Source organism: Perca fluviatilis, chromosome 2 (genome assembly GCF_010015445.1).
Source record: "Perca fluviatilis chromosome 2, GENO_Pfluv_1.0, whole genome shotgun sequence".
Classification (NCBI taxonomy): Eukaryota; Metazoa; Chordata; class Actinopteri; order Perciformes; family Percidae; genus Perca; species Perca fluviatilis.
In genome coordinates, this window is record NC_053113.1 from 47001703 (window position 1) to 47021702 (window position 20000).

The window sequence follows — 20000 nt, forward strand, 5'->3', positions numbered from 1 at the left end:
GTATCTCATAATTGTACTAAGTAGCCTACATTACTAGAGTAAATGTAAACTACTTAATTACTTTCCACCACTGCTAAACTGTCCAACAGGCAATTGGCATAATGTATGAGATATGAGGATTCCAATGAAACAAGAGCTTAATAAAATATACTGTAAAACCAACATGCATACATATTAACATCCACAACAACCTGTATACTGTATGTTCTCATTCAACATGTCTTCTTGGGCATTATGCTTATAATAGCCTACCTTAGTCATAATTTTAATCATGTAAAACAAAAAAATGCATAAAGGTATTCATCGTTCATACATAGGTTGAACGTCTTTAATATTAGGCTATTGTTGGTATTTTGCATAGACAAGGCTACTTTACTTGGATTTCAGGGAGAGGATGTTATGACTGCTGAGATTATAAAGCTGTCTTCAACTTTTACAGAAACTTTTATGTAAGGTGTATGGGGCTACCTGTTGTTTACTGAACACGTCACGGTGCTTCACCTGGGCCAGCCAGCTGTGGTAGGAACACCTGGCTCGGGTTACAGCAGGGGAGAGAGAGCCAGAGGGGCTGGACTCTGAGCCCAAACAACGGCAGCCAGTAACGTTACGCAGCGATGACTACATGTCTGGAGCAATCGCCACAAGAGAGAGAAACAGAGTGAGCGAGCCGAACTTCAGGAAGACAAGAAAACTTTGGACGGAGCTCAGCTTTTTCTCTCGAAGTTGGGACAGAAGAACAACAAAAAAAAGGCTCTCATTTTTTTTTGAGGTAAGCACGTTTTTAATTCACCCGGTAACGTAGGCTACGCGCAGCTATCTACGTAGAAAGAAAGTTTCATTACAAGATCCCGTATGTGTTGTGCAAGTTAGTGTTAACTCTTTGAGTTCGTTCTTAAGTTTAGTACAGTCTTGAAAACGCCTTTTTTTTCTTCTCTTTTGAATGGTTCTTTCCATAGTTCCCGTTTTCGTTGTAAGGGGTCTTAATGCTAGGAGGAGCTTGTTGCTCAAACTAATGAAAATCAGATGTTGCCATGTCTGCCTGGCATGCGTCACAGTCTACAGCCTGCTGATAGACTGCTGTGCACCAGTACAGCACCATTTACCAACAGTCTACAGCCAGAGCAGTGGTGTACTCTAATGGATTGTATTGTAATGGGTATACTGTACTGTATATACAGTGTGTGTGTACATATGTGTGTGTGTGTACATATATATATATATATGGACCACAATCTGCCTTTGGGGAACTGGGGGGGGGCATATCATAGTGGGGGGGTCAGGGTGTCCTCCCCCAGAGATGTTTTGAGCATCAACCACTTCATTTTCTGCATTTGGATACACTTTTATGCACCAATTTACGGTGGAAATACTTTTTTTTTAGCCTATGCAAAGAAAAAGAACGCAGATGACAATTCAAAACATATAACAAAAATATAATGGAAAGTATGTTTTTGCGTGTCATTGGGCATCTTTAAATGGGTATATTGAAATCCTGGAGCTTAGTGGGTATACTGCATATACCTGCATATCACGTAGACTACACCACTGAGCCTGAGTACTATCTACAGGCCCTTTGGGCTATTGTGACTTCATTAATAGGGATCTTATCTGATTGAAGGGTATTTTTATGATCCTTTATGTGATATTAATGATTGGGTGTTCACCATATTGTGTAGTGGATCATAGGGCTGCACAAATAATCTCAATTTGATCGAAATCGCATTATGGATTAGTGCAATATCCAAATCGCAGGGGGGCGGGTGTAATATTAGTAAAAGGCAATATTTTTGTCGAACCATTCTGAATGAAGTATTGTGATGCTGCAGAGACGTCCCGGCCTACAAATGTTATCTTACAGACTAAAGAAAACATCTTTGTTTGGTTCAGATCCTCGAAAAAATATGTACTATGTTTCAATGAAAATGAGAATAATGATACAAAAAAGATCATTCCCTCCAATAACGTGAATCATGTCGCAATCGCAGTATCAGTCAAAATCATAGCTATAAGATATTTCCATGCAGCCCTAGTAGATTATTGATTAAAGTAATGGTTTTTTTAAACCCCAAAAAAAATATTATATCATTGGAATTCCGCATGCACTGTTTCTTCTGACTGCAAGTTGGAAAATGTAGATGGGTCAGTTATTTGTTTGACAGGCTGCTTATCTGCAAGTAAACCAAGCCTTCCTATCAGAGCAAGATTTAAATGGCATGTATTGCATTTGTGTGCTCTGCTCTGGTTCTCAGTCAGGAACCAGCTGGGCTGCATTGTGTGATTCACTTGCTGTAACCTGTTGCCTAAACAAACTGCTCATATACGGTCACCAGAATGCCTGTAATTTGACTTTCTTCTAAGTCATAAAACCCATGCGTGCTCTCACTTGCAAGCAGATACACAATTTGTCATTCCTTGGTAATGGCCCTGTGAGCTCTTGCACCTCAGCATGAGCATGACACACTGCAGGCGTTAGACGGGTCACGCAACTTGTGAGAAATGTCAGTTATGTTGTGTGGCACTGAGAGATTCCTGAGTCCCATGCTGTCGCAGAACACTGTCGCTCTAGAAGTGAAGGGGATAGCTGGGATCAGGATAGCAACAAAAGATTATTTTCATTGTTGATTAATCTGTTGATTATTTTCTCTATTAATCGATTAGATGTTTGGTCTATAAAATGTCAGAAAGTGATGAAAAAATGTTGATCGTGTTTCCCAAAGCCCAAGATGACATCCTCAAATGTCTTTTTTGTTTTGTTTTGTCCACAACTCAAATATATTCAGTTTACTGTCACAGAGGAGAGAAGACACTAGAAAATAATAGTCTATAGCCACGACGTTCCACTTCCGGGATTGATTCATTGCCGCTGGAAAATCCACCGGATGTCACTCTTTTCGGCCAGATGTCCGTCACCTTCCTCTTCCTTTGTGTTGGCGTTCTAAACTCCGGTGGATTTATGGTTAGCTGCTCCTCAGATCTCTGCAGGGTAAATCCAGACAGCTAGCTAGACTATCTGTCCAATCTGAGTTTTCTGTTGCACGACTAAAACTACCTTTTGAACGTACACATGTTCCACCAAAACAAGTTCCTTCCCGAGCCTATTTTGCAGCGGCTCCGTGCGGAGCTTAGCGCCGCCCATGACAATTGTGATTGGTTTAAAGAAATGCCAATAAACCAGAACACGTTTTTCTCCCATCCCGGAATGCTGTGTGGAGTAGCGCTGCAGCTCTGTGCAGGAAGGTCTGGCAATGCAAGACTAAGAAAATAATCACATTTAAAAAGATGGATCAGAGAATTTTTTTTTTTAAAGACTCAAACCTTTTTAAAGACTGATAAATCAATTATTAAAATATTTGGCAACTAAGTGGTTAATCTTTGCAGCTCTAGCTGGGTAAGTGCTAGATGCCACTATGCCAAAGTGGAGCCTGCAGTTCCAGGAGCCAAAAGAAGAATAAAGGCTATATTTAAATTGTATTTTTTTTAGGGATTTGTTATAATCTCAGAAAGGCCTCACAAGCTTGAGAAGTTCAATAGAGCTGATTTGTTAAAGCTGTGGTAGGCACTTTATTTTTGGCATCGCTGGGAAAAAATTCCATAATATTTCAGCATATTATAAGAGAAAATTAGACTCCTGCACCCACTCTTGGCTCTGTTTTCAAGCTTCAGAAAATCTAGATGTCACGGAGACTTTGGCCAATTCATCATTCATCAGTCATTTCAGAGAGAGAGAGGGCATTCCTATTGGCTGTTCTGCGCATGCATTGCCCGTCCGAAAAGGTCTCACTCTACTTTAAATCCTGGCGCTTTTTGCTTTCTACTGCCTGCAGCGTTAAAGGCTGTTGTCTTTGGCAATGACAGTTGCTGTCATGAATATAATGTGCAACAGGTAGAAAGCATTTCAATGAATTTTGTTTGAGGTGCAGGTGTAAGCAGTATAAAAATAAGTACTGTGGGTGTGCTTGTTGAATCTGAGAAGTTTACAGTTGTTGAAGTCAAAGTAGAAGATTAATCTATGAGCCATTAATGGTATGTCAGCATGAAATTTCAGCTCATGTGGGTACCCGGATAGCTCAGTTGGTAGCGCGGGCGCCCATATATAGGACTCAACCTCTCTATCTATCTATCTATCTATCTATCTATCTATCTATCTATCTATCTATCTATCTATCTATATATATATATATATATATATATATATATATATATACTCAACCTCTCATATATACTCAACCTCTCTTTATATATATGTGTGTGTATATATATATATGGAGAGAGAGAGAGAGAGAGAGAGAGTGTCCTCAACGCAGCGGGCCCGGGTTCGACCCCGACCTGTGGCCCTTTGCTGCGTGTCATTCCCCCCTCTCTCTCCCATGTCTTCAGCCGTCCCGTCAAAAATAAAGGCCCAAAATGCCCCAAAAAATTATCTTAAAAAAAAAAGAAATGTCAGCTTATTACTTATTGGCTGTTTGGTCATAGTTTTCTATAAGTGATATATATTTGGATAAACCATTTTGGGGAAACTTTTCTGTGGCTGTGGCAGATACTGATGATTACAAATGTACCAGATGATCTCCTTCCTAGAGCACTGTGACACATGTTCATGATGCTTTTACTCAGTAATTGCACAATACCTCCCACTTGTATTTGCACAATTGGCCTTTATCTTCCTAAAGATATCCGTCAGAATCCAGAAATAACGCCCATTTCAAAAGATTCCCATCATGAGTTGGTGGTGAGCCAATGTAAATATGACATTGGATGTTATCTTTGTTGTTGTGTTGGACTTCTGGCATCAAATTGCCTTTGAGGGACTTCAGACCAATTATATTCCATATATTTGAAATTAAAGCTGTGCAACAGAGAGTGCATCATCGGCAGGAGGTTCATTCTCCTGTGGGACATGATTTTTTTGTTTTATGTTGTCTGCATGATGACATACAACCAGATTTAGGTTTTAGGTCTCCATTACAAAGAAAAGTGAAAAGCAAGCCACAAAGGAAAGCACTTAGATGTGTCATAGGAGTTTTTTTTTGTATCATTCCGTCTCAGCCGAGTTCCCTGCCAAGAGAGGACAGAGGATCTGAAGGAAGGATATGACGGAGGAAACAACAGGAGGGGGAGGGAAAGAATGGAGGATTCTATGGAAATGTGTAGTTAAGCAGAAACTAGAGAATCGGTTAGATGCGTAATCTGGAATTGCTGGTGAAGGACATAAAAGGAAAGGGAGAGGGAGGGGCCGCGTGCAGTCTTGGTCAGACACACCCTGGTGTTCTGCAAAACTAATGATTATTGTCTCCCTTTCGCTTCCCACGGGCTCTCTCTGCTTTAGTGTCCGGTAACAACGTTTCTGAGTTCGGTACTCCTTCGTGGTTTCATCTTGTGGTTTTCATCTTGGCTTTTACCACAGCTAATTGCTGTATGTTAAAATAGTAGTACCAGCTGACGTTGTAATCACAGCACTGGAATGGAACTGGAAAGGAAGTGCATGTGAAGTTTTCCAGGAAAGTTCTCTTGAGAAAGCAACCAAAGTGCAGCAGCAGATCAGCAAGCCTGGAACAGAGGACAAGCAGCGCTGCAGTGGCCACAAGCTGTCTGTCCACTTCACATTTTCAGATGATCCATGTTTCTGTGTTCCAGCACTTAAAGACGAGCACCCGCTTTCTACTGCATGTGTACTTTAAAGTGCTCATATTATGCCCATTTTCAGGTTCATAATTGTATTTAGAGGTTAGACCAGAATAGGTTTATGTGGTTTAACTTTCAGAAAACCCCATATTTTTGTTGTACTGCACATTGCTGCAGCTCCTCTTTTCACCCTGTGTGTTGAGCTCTCTGTTTTAGCTACAGAGTGAGGCATCTCACTTCTGTTCCTATCTTTGTTGGGAGTCGCACATGCGCAGTAGCTAGGTAAGGACTACTAGCCAGTCAGAAGCAGAGTGTGAGGGCGTGCTACACTAGCAGCTAGGTGAGCATTATAACGTGTTACAAAGTGACGCACGTTTGTCTCTGAAGTAAAGGCTGGACTACAGTAGAGCTGTTTGGAGCAGTTTGTGAACAGTGTTTTCTGTTGGAGATGGTAAGTCCCTTTGGGGTGGACTTTGGGTTTTTTCACTTTGTAAACCTATAACGTGCACATATATATATATATATATATATACATACATACATACATACATACATACATACATACATACATACATATATATATAAAAGCATAATATGAACACTTTAAGGTGTAACAGTTGCATCACTTGATACTCTATGTGATAACTGCACGTCTGTTGCCTGTTCCTAAAAATCATTTATTTACTATGTGCCTTCTTTGTTGAAACATTCATTTGACAAAGTCAAGCCAAGGCTGCTGAGTTAACCTTAGCTTATTTGCACAGTAATGAAACATGCTGATAGGAAAAGCAAAGGAAGACAAGATGCAAATTACCAACGCAAGCTGTGACGATAACAAGAACACAAACAAGGAGATTATTAAAATAATGTGTATCACCTCAATACCACCAAAAAGCAAATCTAACAATCTGAATGACAACAGAACACAACATGGTGGGACATGATAGAACAAGAAGTATAAAGTCATTAGGGAAGTCACACGATGTCCTCTGTAGAGCTCAGCAGTGTGGTTCCAGAAGGTAAAACCCCGTTCATTTTCTCCATAAGGATTTTTAATAATTAGCCATAATGTCTAAACCATCCGAGGTAGACTGACCACGAGCTGTGAGGTTGGGAAACAAAGGTTTCTGTTCCTGCAAAAGATACAGTGCCTTGCGAAAGTATTCGGCCCCCTTGAACTTTTCGACCTTTTGCCACATTTCAGGCCTCAAACATAAAGATATAAAACTGTAATTTTTTTTGAAGAATCAACAACAAGTGGGACACAATCATGAAGTGGAACGAAATTTATTGGATATTTCAAACCTTTTAAACAAATAAAAAACTGAAATATTGGGCGTGCAAAATTATTCAGCCCCCTTAAGTTAATACTTTGTAGCACCACCTTTTGCTGCGATTACAGCTGTAAGTTGCTGGGGGTATGTCTCTATCAGTTTTGCACATCGAGAGCGAACATTTTTGCCCATTCCTCCTTGCAAAACAGCTCGAGCTCAGTGAGGTTGGATGGAGAGCGTTTGTGAACAGCAGTTTTCAGTTCTTTCCACAGATTCTTGATTGGATTCAGGTCTGGACTTTGACTTGGCCATTCTAACACCTGGATATGTTTATTTGTGAACCATTCCATTGTAGATTTTGCTTTATGTTTTGGATCATTGTCTTGTTGGAAGACAAATCTCCGTCCCAGTCTCAGGTCTTTTGCAGACTCCATCAGGTTTTCTTCCAGAATGGTCCTGTATTTGGCTCCATCCATCTTCCCATCAATTTTAACCATCTTCCCTGTCCCTGCTGAAGAAAAGCAGGCCCAAACCATGATGCTGCCACCACCATGTTTGACAGTGGGGATGGTGTGTTCAGGGTGATGAGCTGTGTTGCTTTTACGCCAAACATAACGTTTTGCATTGTTGCCAAAAAGTTCGATTTTTGTTTCATCTGACCACAGCACCTTCTTCCACATGTTTGGTGTGTCTCCCAGGTGGCTTTTGGCAAACTTTAAACGACACTTTTATGGATATCTTTAAGAAATGGCTTTCTTCTTGCCACTCTTCCATAAAGGCCAGATTTGTGCAGTATACGACTGATTGTTGTCCTATGGACAGAGTCTCCCACCTCAGCTGTAGATCTCTGCAGTTCATCCAGAGTGATCATGGGCCTCTTGGCTGCATCTCTGATCAGTCTTCTCATTGTATGAGCTGAAAGTTTAGAGGGACGGCCGGGTCTTCGTAGATTTGTAGTGGTCTGATACTCCTTCCATTTCAATATTATCGCTTGCACAGTGCTCCTTGGGATGTTTAAAGCTTGGGAAATCTTTTTGTATCCAAATCCGGCTTTAAACTTCTCCACAACAGTATCTCGGACCTGCCTGGTGTGTTCCTTGTTCTTCATGATGCTCTCTGCGCTTTAAACGGACCTCTGAGACTATCACAGAGCAGGTGCATTTATACGGAGACTTGATTACACACAGCTGGATTCTATTTATCATCATTAGTCATTTAGGTCAACATTGGATCATTCAGAGATCCTCACTGAACTTCTGGAGAGAGTTTGCTGCACTGAAAGTAAAGGGGCTGAATAATTTTGCACGCCCACTTTTTCAGTTTTTTATTTGTTAAAAAAGTTTGAAATAGCCAATGAATTTCGTTCCACTTCATAATTGGGACCCACTTGTTGTTGATTCTTCACAAAAAATTACAGTTTTATATCTTTATGTTTGAGGCCTGAAATGTGGCAAAAGGTCGAAACGTTCCAGGGGGCCGAATACTTTCGCAAGGCACTGTAGAAGTCCGTGTGAAATCAACCTTGTTTTAAGAAAAACAGGTTTTATTCGCGAAGTACATAGACAAGTACTACACTACCCACAATCCTACGCGTAGCAGCGACGTCTCTAATTGGTGGAACTCGCTTTTACCATGGAAATGTTCAGCGCAGCAGCGAATGGCTTTAGCGAGCTGCTACCACCGAAGTCTATTATTGTTTCTGTACACAGTCTTGTACCTTTTGCCTTTTTTTTGGCGTTTCCAAAATGTTCTTTTGTGCCGAATCAAATGTTTCATGGTGACGATTTATCTTGTAGCTGGTTGGCTTGGATCCAGGCTTAAAACTCGTTATACAAGCATTTAATAAAATGTCAAGGGAGCAATCGAATGGGGGAAAAATCACTTCCAGAACCAGAGCAGTTCAAAAAGTGGGCGGTCACGGTTGAGCTCTACAATCCTGTGAGTCAACAACACAGTCATTTTAATGACATGCTGTTACGCGTGTTCTCTTACTAAGTACCTATTATTTAACAGTGGAATAACGCTTGAGTAAAAATAAAAATAAACTTCAAGTCTTAAAATATGTACTATTAATATCTAAAAGTAAATCAAATCAAATATAGTGTTAATGGTGTACTGGGAGTGTTACACAAACAGTCAACAACACAGTAAAAGTTGCCGTAGAACAGTGGAGAAAACTGGGAAGGGGTGGGGTGAAGGAATTGCTGGGTGGGAAGGGTTGAGTCGAGAGAGAGTGAGAGAGTGAGTGACCTGACCTTTGTGAGTCAGTGTAATCTCTTTTTGTGCGAGCTGCTCTTGACAGAGATAATGTCTCAGACTGTGTGTGTGTGTGTGTGTGTGTGTGTGTGTGTGTGTGTGTGTGTGTGTGTGTGTGTGTGTGTGTGTGTGTGTGTGTGTGTGTGTGTGCGTGCGTGCGTGTGTGTGTGAGGTGAATGCCTCACAGGGAGGAGTGGTGAGGAATGTGCTATTATCTGGCTGTGCTGATCCAGAGGTTGGTCTAGTTTTAAAGGTGCATTATAGGTGTACATGCACCTATTGTATCAGGCTCATTAACAAACTGGCGTGGCAACAAAAGATAATTGCCCTCCCCATTTTTTTTTAAGCCCAAATTAAAAAAGAAGCTTAAAGGTTAATTCCTGTTTGTTTTAACCTGGACCATATTTTACCATGCATTGGCGTGTATGTGACTAATGTGAACAAAAATCTTTGAAATTGGTCCAGTATGGAGCGAGAACACGGTAACCGGCAGTTGCAAACCAGGCGGCAATGTAACCCTATAGGACAAATGCGCATTGTCAGTTTCCGTCCACTAAAAGTGCCCGTTTAGCCACTGACAGGCTCAGATTATTATTCTAAGTGTCTGACAACATTATGGAAAGGTATCCCTACAGAGATAGACGTTTTTGTTAAAGAGTAAGATCCTTTTTGTTTGGTATTTGTATTAAAGGAATACGCCACCATTTGTTGAAATAGGGTAATTCACCATCTCCTCCGCGGAGCTCAGTCAGGGAAGCGGCATTTGGTTGTCCAGCAACCCAGAAACAGTGACTTTGCGCTGGCCGCAGAGCCCCGCGGGCTGCCGATATCTCTGTGCCCGAGTAGCAGTGCTTCGGCTGTAGCCTACTTCCACCCAATATAGTTCCAAGTCAATATCTACCTAGGAAATCATCTAGTCTTAATCTGCATTGCTATTTTTACTTGTTGTGAATACACAGGCCACAAGAAGTAATTAGGTTTTGTTTTTGTTGTTGTTGAGTCACTTTTACTCACGACATGCTAACGGCAACAAAGGATTCCATTCATTACGCTAAGCTAAGCTAGCGGCGGCGGCGCCGGACTAAGACAATGCATGCAATGAGACAAAAATGCATTTGCTCACCTATATAAATATAGAGGAGACGGTGAATAACTCTATTTCAACAAAGGTGGCATATTCCTTTTAATAAACGTCTGTTACATTCAAGCCATTACCAAATGAGTTGCTACAAAGCTAATTAAGACTATCAGCTCCACACAACTCTCTCTGGATTTCTCAGCATGGCTGTGTTCAGATGTGGCATCTGGTGACTTTCCCGCACAGAAACTCGAGTGAAGATAATGACCTCTTCTGAAGAGTCCGTCATGTTTTGAGGGGGGTGGGGGGCTGGTACGCGGTGACGGAAGACTTGTGTCATGTGGACGCGCCGACAGTGTTGTTGTCATTACTTTAATTCATCATGGGGGACGACAGAAACTATGCACTATAGCTTTAAACAAGAACAGCTCCGAAATCACCAACTCACCAGACTCCATGTAAATAATCAGGACTTTTAGCGTGTATAGAGCCAGCATATCTCCACATGTAAATGGGTGAATTAAGGGTTTATTTCAACCAAACCAGAGTGGCGATTGTTTGAACAGTGGAAAAACAAACCAAGACGGCTTTTGATCATTTTCATTTGTTTCTTTCCGTGTGTGAAGTTTGTTTTGCAATGATAAAATTACTGTTTATTTAAATGCAGTCGGGTGGGTAGCACTTTCAGAGCTGTTTAATGTTAAACAAAAAGGATCTTACTCTTTAACAAAAAGGTCTATCTCTGTAGGGATCCTTTCCATAATGTTGTCAGACACTTAGAATAATAATCTGAGCCTGTCAGCGACAAAAAATCGAAGGTGCACAATTGATCAATAACTTACATTGTAGCTTGTGTTGCTGCTCCCAACTGCAGCGACCTTGCTTAATTCTGGACCAGTGTCAGAGATTGATGTTCCCATCAGTCCCTTAGATACAAAAAAAGGTCCAGGTCGAAAAAAACGAAGTTAACTTTTAAAGGGACCCCGCAGCCCAAAGTAAGGTCAATATATCTCTGTTTGTCATGTACAGATGCAAACAATACAATCTGGGATGTATTTAACCTAGCTTAGAGGCGTATTTTAATGTTTTGAAGTGAAGTTGTAGAGGTATTCAGTGTGTTATCTACAGTAGATGGCGGTCGGCGTGCACCCAGTTTGGAGAAGCATGCAGGAGTACCGACACGGAAGGAAAGCAATGTCCTGCTACGGACGGGGGCAGCAGCTAAACGTATTTTAGACACCTAAAAATAGGACCACCTTACAAAAGCTAATACCAGTTTAAGTGTATGCTATATTTACTATTTTTCCATGGCTTTACCTTGCTGTCAGACAGCCCTTTCCTTTCCATAGAAGTTCCCATCCACTCTTTTTTTCACAGTCTCCCTCTGCCATCTTCCATAAACTGTTGAAAGTCTGTCCCAAGCAGCTGATCTACGGCATAGCACAGTTGCGCTTATGAATAGGAATACGGAAGGTCTACGTCTTAGGAATTGTAGTGCCAAAGGAAAGGGCTGTCTGACAGGAAGGTGGGGCAGTGAAAATATTTTAAATATATCATACGCTTAAACTGATATAGATGTTTTTAGGTGTCTAAACTGTATTTAGCTGCTGCCCCCGTCCACAGCAGGACATTGCTTTCCTTCCGTGTCGGTACCCCTGCCTGCTTCTCCAAACTGGGGGCGTGCCGACCGCCGTCTACTGTAGCTAACACACTGACTATGGAGAAGTTGCTCATAAAACCACACTTCAAAACATCCAAGCTATCCCTTTAACACAAAGACTTTAAGCAGGAGGAAGCACCATTGAAAGGGAAATAATGCCTTTTAATCCAACTACAAATTTGCCTTACAGTGGCCATTGTGTATCATATCCTGCTTTGTATTTCCCCATATGTAAACAACATACCAATAAAGAAGTTTGAAATTGAAAAAAAAGCACAACCTCCAACAACTGTGGTATCGCTACCTGAAGAACAAGGACTGTTAAGGGATAGTGGGTACACGAAAACCGTATTGTTTATTTATTTAGATTTATTCTCAGCTTCCCTTTTTTCATTTTATTTTATTTACTTATTTAGTTAGATTTTTGGGAATTTATTTTGATACTAACATACAGTATATCAATGAGTATTTTGGGTAAAATAAATAAAAATGCAAGAAAATATAATATGCAATTGATATGAATATATGAGAAATAAATTGTATTTTTGGTAAGTAAAGAACAAAACTGGAAGAAAACTAAATTATGATAGAGGAAGTTTGTTAATTATTTAACAATATTTTATGAAGGAGGGCTGGAATTAAATAAGTGTACAGTTTTCCCCCACTCCTTTTCGGACATGTAAAAAGCAAGTGTTTTGTTATGATGTATTGTTATGATGTATCAGATGTATCTCACGGCAGTTCGTGTAAATGTCCACGTTATTCTTAATCTATTGATACGTGTTCACGGAGACGTTTTTCTCGTTTTTTACGTGTAACTGTCACGTTATTTTTTACGTGTAAATGTCACATTATTTTCTCGGGGAAAAGGACGCCGGGAGGCGGTCGAAAAGGTCGCTCCATAAGCCGGGGCGCCCGCGAGGCGGCCTGCTGGGGAACCCGCCGGAAGGCGGCCGAAAAGGACGCTCCATAAACCGGGATGGCGGAGGTTGGGTTTAGGAAAAAACTTACGGAGAAAGTAGGCTTAAACGCGCGGGAAAGGGCAATAACGCCGGAGAAAGGCGCTTTAAACGCCGGGAAAGGCTTAAACGCCGGAGAAGAAGCCCTTAAACACGCGGAGAAAGGTCGAAACGCCCGGGGAAAGAATATGCGCGGAGAAAGGGCTTTAAACGCGGAGAAGAGGGCTATAACGCCCGGGGAAAGGGGCTATAAACGCCGGAGAAGAGGCGCCTTAAAACGCCGGAGACGCGCCCACAGTAACACGCGGGACAAAACGCCACACGCAGGGACGCCATCCCCGGGAAACAAAGCTCCGCAAACGGGACGCGATCCCTGCTCGCCCGGGTGAAAGTCCTGTGTTGTTTGACCCATCCACCACCCCGACCAACCTCCCGACCAACCTCCCTACGCGGATTTTCGGCTTTTTATATTACTCCCTACAATTTCGTGCTGTGGCCACGAAATATGCTTCCCATTGAAATACATTACTTCACATTTTCGTGTTGTCCACCACGTAAAAAACGACAAAAACGTCTCCGTGAACACGTATCAATAGATTCAAATAACGTCACATTTACACGAACTTCCATGAGACCGGGCTGGATGTATCTATGTTATCTATATTATTAATTTTCTGTATGACCGGATTTTCTGTTTTCTTTTACATGTTCGAAATTTTTTTTTTCAAAGAAAGAAAGAATAGCTTTTTGCACCCAGTCCTGATTTATTGACTTTTGTCATACACAGCTGTCTGGACTATTAGTATAATCTCTCATCCACTTGACTGTGCACTCCACCTGTCTGTCAAACGGACAAGTCATATGTCAAACTGGAACATCTGGCATCACAAATAATATTGAATCAGCAAGCAGGACAGACACAGCAACCAGTTTTTCTAAAAGGGGCCTCAAAGTACTGGGATGTGATTTATGTGACGTGATCTGTCACATAAATCGTTTCAAGCATACCTGCAAGTTTTTTCTTTTGTTGCAGTTGCCAAATTAAGAGGAAACTGTAACTTGTTTGGGCATGAAGGCCGTTCTGGTTGTTTTCACAGAAAGTTGGCTCTTTGTCAAAGCGCCTAAAGGGGTGAGACAGCAGGGAGCCTGCAGCAGGAGAGAGAGGGTAGGGTTAAACACTCCTTTCTCAGTTTGAAGCCACAGTAAGTCTAATTTTGTTGCATTATAGTAAGAGTCAAAGGCTCAGTCGAATGGAATGAGAGGAACCTAGTGGGCAGAAAGCAGAGCCGGTTTGTACCAATTTTGTTGACGGTAAAATACATGCAGTGTCCCATAAAATGCCTAAAATGCTGAAAGGAGTTTCATGAGATTGTAATAAAGTTGTCAGTTAAAGGTGGTGTGAGATTCTTCTCCTAACGACTGTGGTGTGTTTTTTTCTTTTTCAGGAGCCGAACGCTGCTACCTCCCAGCCATGAGTTCTCAGACGAGCTTTGGCAGCAGCATGCTGTGTGAGTTTCCTCATCCCTCGATTTGTTTTTGTCTGGCTCGGTGTATATTTGTGCACATGGGAGTGATATCCTGTGCTAATTGTCAGTAGGGTAGGGTAGGAGAGTGTGTATTGGGAAGTGCCTTATTACAAGTCTTGTGCTAAATTGAGATATTTTATTTTACAGATTTTTTTCTTTGGGGGTAGATCTTATTCCATTTGTATGTGTGGTGTCTGATTGTAAAGGTTACTTTTTCAATGTCTAAAGTTTGCTCTGTTGTTGACAGCCATGAATTTAATTTTGGTGGATGTATGGTGTGGTTTGTATTCAGTCCAGACTATAAATGATGACCTCAATGCATCGCTGGCTACAGCGGATGAGTTATCCAAAGAGTTCAACTCCCTGCTGAAGGAGGCCTCCTCCGAAAACAAGTCTGGGTCTCAGGTATGCACACACAAACACATACACACACATATAGCATCTGTGTTTTCCATTAACCTTGTCACAGTTATGTTACGTACAACAACCTATTCCATGAGTCTTAGGCCCGCTTCACACTGGCTGCGTGGCGCTAGCGTGTCAGGCGCAGCTCTGAAAACGCGTGCATGCTAGAAATAGGACAGACGCCTATTTTTCACGCGACACGCAAGTGTGTTGGAAGCGTTTATAATATTCTGTAGCCTATTTTGCCATCAATACTGCCGACGTTGTCTTTGCTGTAATCAAATCAGTATATGTTTATGTTTAACATGAAGTATGCTACTGCTTGAGTCAATGGGAAACATACATGTGTACAGACGAGGCTAGCAGCAGCAGCGCCGCGTCAGACACGTTTCTGATGTGAAAAGACAGAAAAATCCACGCAGCCGCCACGTAACAGAAATGCCACACTCACGCCACGCAGACAGTGTGAAGCCGGCCTTACCCTTATTTTCCACAGAGCGCGCCGAGACCCGCGCAAGCCATCGCGCAAGCCATCGCGCCCATTCAAGTCAATGCTTGTTATTCCACCACCTGTGTCACAATGCGTCCCAGAAGCGCGGCGGACTGTCAAAGACCCGTTGGTGCAGCAGTTGTTGAATGCCAAGAAAATAAGTGTTGTTTTATCCTTGTTAAAATCAAACAATGTGCACGTTTTTACCACCCAGCACATTAATGTAGTCGTCGCTGCGAAGATTCATCGCTTAGTTGTCAACTATTAAATGAATCGGCAACTATTTTAATTATCGATTCATTGGTTTGAGTTGAAAACAAATCTGATTCCAGGTTTGAAATGTGCATAGTTTCTTCACTCCTCCGTACGGTGGCCAACAGGGGCAAACGCACTGCAAATTAAGAAAACATCTTCATTAATTTGACAACACTAATGTGCAGCATTTAGCAAACACGCTTGCAAATACACCCAACACAACCAAACGCGCTGCAAATACAGAAACAATGCAAAAAAACCCACTGCATCCAGCACGGACGTTCTCCAGGCCTCTAGGGGGAGCGCTAAGTGGAACAGCTTGATTTTCGACCCGAGAGAGAGAGAGAGAGGGAGGGAGGGAGCGCGAGAGAGAGGGAGCGAGAGAGAGAGAAAGAGAGAGACAGAGGGAGCGAGAGAGAGAGAGAGAGAGAGAGAGACAGAGGGAGCGAGAGAGAGAGAGAGGGAGCGCGAGAGAGAGAGAGAGAGAGAGAGAGAGAGAGAGAGAGACGGGGCACGTTCAATCTCAGAACGGTGTGCAACTGCTTTGAGATCATAAGCCCTATTCACACGGGATAAGTATTACCTGGTGACCTCCGGTCATTTGTAATAATTGCGGAGGTTGTCTGTGATCTTAATCCCGTGTGAATCGGTCATGTCTGTAATTTGTAAAGTAATAATTCCCCCGCAAATGACCTACCATATTTCGCCGAAAACGGAGGTCCTGTGATAATATTAGTCCCGTGCGAATCGGCATCTCTGCTTTGTCCAGGATTTGGCTGGGCTTTTTTGTTTTTTCAAGGTACCTATTTCCTTCTTTTGCGCTTTTTTATCCATCTTTCGCGAAGAATGGAGGGTGCGTTGGAGTGTTTTGACGGTGTTTTGGGTGATGGGTCATGTCGCTATACATCATATACAATTTGCAGAAAGAGAAAGATGAAAACCACCACAAGTGCGAAGACAAAAATAATGATTAGGCTAGATGGCGATGGATGACATGTATAGCAGCATGCGGTTAGTATATTTTTTATGTTTGTATCATACATCTAGAGATAACGACAAGACATCTCCAAACAATAGATTTTAACCTGGTGAAATGTTTGGTTTTATCCATCTAACCGGACCCTGCTTGACACCACTCGGAGAAAAAAGTGAGAGAAAGAAAAAGGAGAGGTCACAGTTCGGACGATGACTGACTACCCGGTTGAGATTGTGTGTGTGTGTGTGTGTGTGCGTGTGTGTCCTCGAGATCTGACCACACACAAACACACGTAGCAGAGCTACCCACACCCATGTTTCTACTGTTGCTTAATGTCAGTAAATTCGAGTAAAATCACAGGCTTCGCTTATCCCATTCGAATGCGCCAGATGAAAATCAGACGTGGGTGGGTAATTTATAATTCACACGAGGTCCCTAGATAATACTTATCCCGTGCGAATAGGGCTATAGACTGTAAATATTAAGTCTATTTTTTAGATATGTTTTCTCTCGTTTTGCGGGCGTGTCTCTAGTTTATTGGCTCAGGTCACAGGGGATACTCATTGGGGATTGTCTGCTTTTCTTTTTGCATCGTTTCTGTTTTTTGGGTTGTCTGCTCTTCTTTTTGCATCGTTTCTGTATTTGCAGCGCGTTTGTGTATTTGGTTGTGTTGGGTGTGTTTGCAGCGCGTTTGCTAAATGCTGCGCATGTGTTGTCAAATTAATGAAGATGTTTTCTTAAGTTGCTCGTGTTTTGTCTATTTGCGTGTGTTTCATTAAGTTGCGGTGCATTTGCCCCTGTCGGCCACCATTATCTCTGTGACGGTAAACTCAATATCTTTGAGTTGTGGACAAAACAAGACATTTGAGGACGTCATCTTGGGCTTTGGGAAACACTGATCCACATTTTTCATAATTTTCTGACATTTTAGAGACCAAACAAATCGATTAATCAAGAGAATAATCAACAGATTATTCGACAATGAAATAATCGTTAGTTGCAGCCCTAATTCTAGCATTTTTTCTAACAGATACTTTTTACCCTTCAGACCAGCTCTCCAGTCTTCAGAGAGAATCCTCAGTCCACCAGGCCGTCCAACACCTCCCTCACTACCAGACAGTCAGGTGGCAGCAGTAATGGCAGCTCCAGCTCTATGCCTTTCTCCCCGAGCACAAACACTTTCTATCCCATGGACCCTGCTTTCTCCAGCAATAAAACCACCTCCGCTCCGGTCTTCTCCACCGGCTCACTCTCATCTCCCAAGATCCAGAGGGAGGCCCACTCTGCACTTCCTCCAACTGGATCTGACAGCTACTCCTTGGGGCAGCAGAGCCCCAAACTGTCGCCTCATACCCCGAGGCGTTACTCCCCCTCTAGTTACGAAAGGAGCCCGCAAGCCTCCATCAGTTACAGGGATAAAAGCCCTTCTGGGAGCCCCACAGCTGCTTCCTTTGACCAGCCACCTAGGTCCGCCTCGGGCCTCCCGTCCTCCAACCTGCTGAGCCCGTACGACAGCAGCCAGATGGGTCGCAGGTCGCCTCGCTCCGACAGAAGCCAATCTCCTTTGTCTTTCAATCACCTAATGTCCAACACGCTGCCTCGCAGCTTTGGCGGTTTCAGGCAACCTGGTAAGTGACTAGAGTTAAAGGTCCCATGACATGGTGCTCTTTGGATGCTTTTATATAGGCCTTAGTGGTCCCCTAATACTGTATCTGAAGTCTCTTTTATATAGACCTTAGTGGTCCCCTAATACTGTATCTGAAGTCTCTTTCCCGAAATTCAGCCTTGGTGCAGAACTACAGCCACTAGAGCCAGTCCCACAATGAGCTTTCCTTAGGATGTGCCATGTCTGTGTCTGTAGCTATTGAGGAGGAGAGTGGGAGGGGCAAGGTGGAGGGTGGGGGTGTGGCCTTGACCAACTGCCACTTTTCTCATTTGAAAGCCATGATGTCTCTCTCTCATGGGTTGGCCAAATTCTCTGGGCGGGCAAAGCAGAGAAAGGGGAGGTAACCTTGCTCCTTATGACCTCATAAGGAGAAGATTCCTGATTGGCCCATCTGAGCTTTCATTTTCTCAAAGGCAGAGCAGGATACCCAGGGCTCGGTTTACACCTATCGCCATTTCTAGCCACTGGGGGACCATAGACAGGCTGGGGGAACTCATATTAATGTTAAAAAACCTCATAAAGTGACATTTTCATGCCATGGGACCTTTAAAACGGTAAGACGGAAGTTGTGGGCTGTAAGGTTTAGCCCCATGGTGGAAGGAGGAGACATGGACTCAGGAGTTCTTCACCTGGTGCTTTGATTTATTTCTTCCCCATTCACGTGGGAAGTGCAGTTGTGCAAGGGTGAATTATTACAAAAATATATCGAAAAAAACAAAAACTAGTGATGGGACATTTGACACCAAGGCACCGAAGCTTGTATCACTCCTGCAAAGCACACTGGTTCGAAACGGTGTTGGAGCTTGTATCGAATTGAAATAAGCACGTGCCTGATGACGTCCGAAGCTTCGAACGTCACTGAAACTCCGGATGGGTTTGCTGGATTCATGTCGCTGCGTGCTTACCAACGGCCCGTTAGAATTCACTGGAACATCGCGGGGTTATGAGTGTGGCTTGCAATTTATTTGATTAGCCTTTTAATAGAAATTAGCCTACTTCCATACACCTGTATGTAATGCTACATAGCGGTAGAAGGTGGCATTGTTGCTGCAGTTTATTGAATCCATATTTAGCCTAATTAAACATACTTACATTCAAATCCTGATCACAGTAGTTTATATATAGTTTATATATTATAATGTTATATCCAAACATTCAAACATAGGTTTTATATTTTTAATTCCGTCATGTCATGTTCATGTCATTTAACCCTTGTGTTGACTCCGGATCACATTGACCCGTTTTCAATTTTTGTTTTATATCAGAAAATATGGGACGTAGAAATAAGCGCTGAAAATGTGTAGAAGAAAAATTTAACAATTTAAAATGTTGGAAAAAGCAAAAACAAACTGTGAAAAAAAGGCATCAAAAACGTCGGAAAAAAAGGGTTTCTTTCAAGGTTGACGGGAAGAAAACACAAGGGTTAATTCAAGTTCAGTCATGTCATGCCATATGCATGTGTCCATTCGGTCTCTCCTATGTTCATGTTTGGCTGTGTCGAGTTGATAGCCGCTGTCATTTCTGCTGACTGATCAGCAGATGTCACTGGGTTGTCTTCGATGCTTTGATGCTTCGGATCATTTTGCGATTCAATCAGGAAGAAGCTTCAGAGGCTTCACAAGGCTTCGTTCGCCCGTCACTAACAAAAACAACAAGGAAACTAAGTACAAACTACTCAAATTATCATACCAAACAAATATTAAACAATACAAAAGCCTAAATCAGGCCCTGACTATTGGGCTCTAGCACCTGCACCCTTCCAGGCCAAAACTGTTCTCCTCGAAGGAGCCTCTGCCAGTGTTGCCAGATCTCGCGAGACAAATAAGCAACCAG

General features: G+C 42.4%; 1 protein-coding gene across 3 annotated transcripts in view; it reads left to right on the top strand.

Moving 5' to 3' along the window:
* The first annotated feature begins 550 nt into the window (after nucleotides 1-550).
* The window catches only part of ppp1r13l (protein phosphatase 1, regulatory subunit 13 like), a 52494-nt gene continuing 33044 nt past the window's right edge, over nucleotides 551-20000 (top strand). The window contains exons 1-4 of one of the 3 annotated variants that reach the window (XR_005636766.1): nucleotides 551-769; nucleotides 14295-14357; nucleotides 14668-14780; nucleotides 17532-18129. Coding sequence is in view for 2 of the 3 variants with exons in the window: in XM_039780638.1 (XP_039636572.1) it covers nucleotides 14321-14357; nucleotides 14668-14780; nucleotides 17532-18129 (748 nt within the window). In the remaining variant the exon portion in view is untranslated. The remainder of the gene's footprint in view (nucleotides 770-14294; nucleotides 14358-14667; nucleotides 14781-17531; nucleotides 18130-20000) is intronic. The other 2 variants (XM_039780638.1, XM_039780646.1) reach the window with 2 other exon arrangements.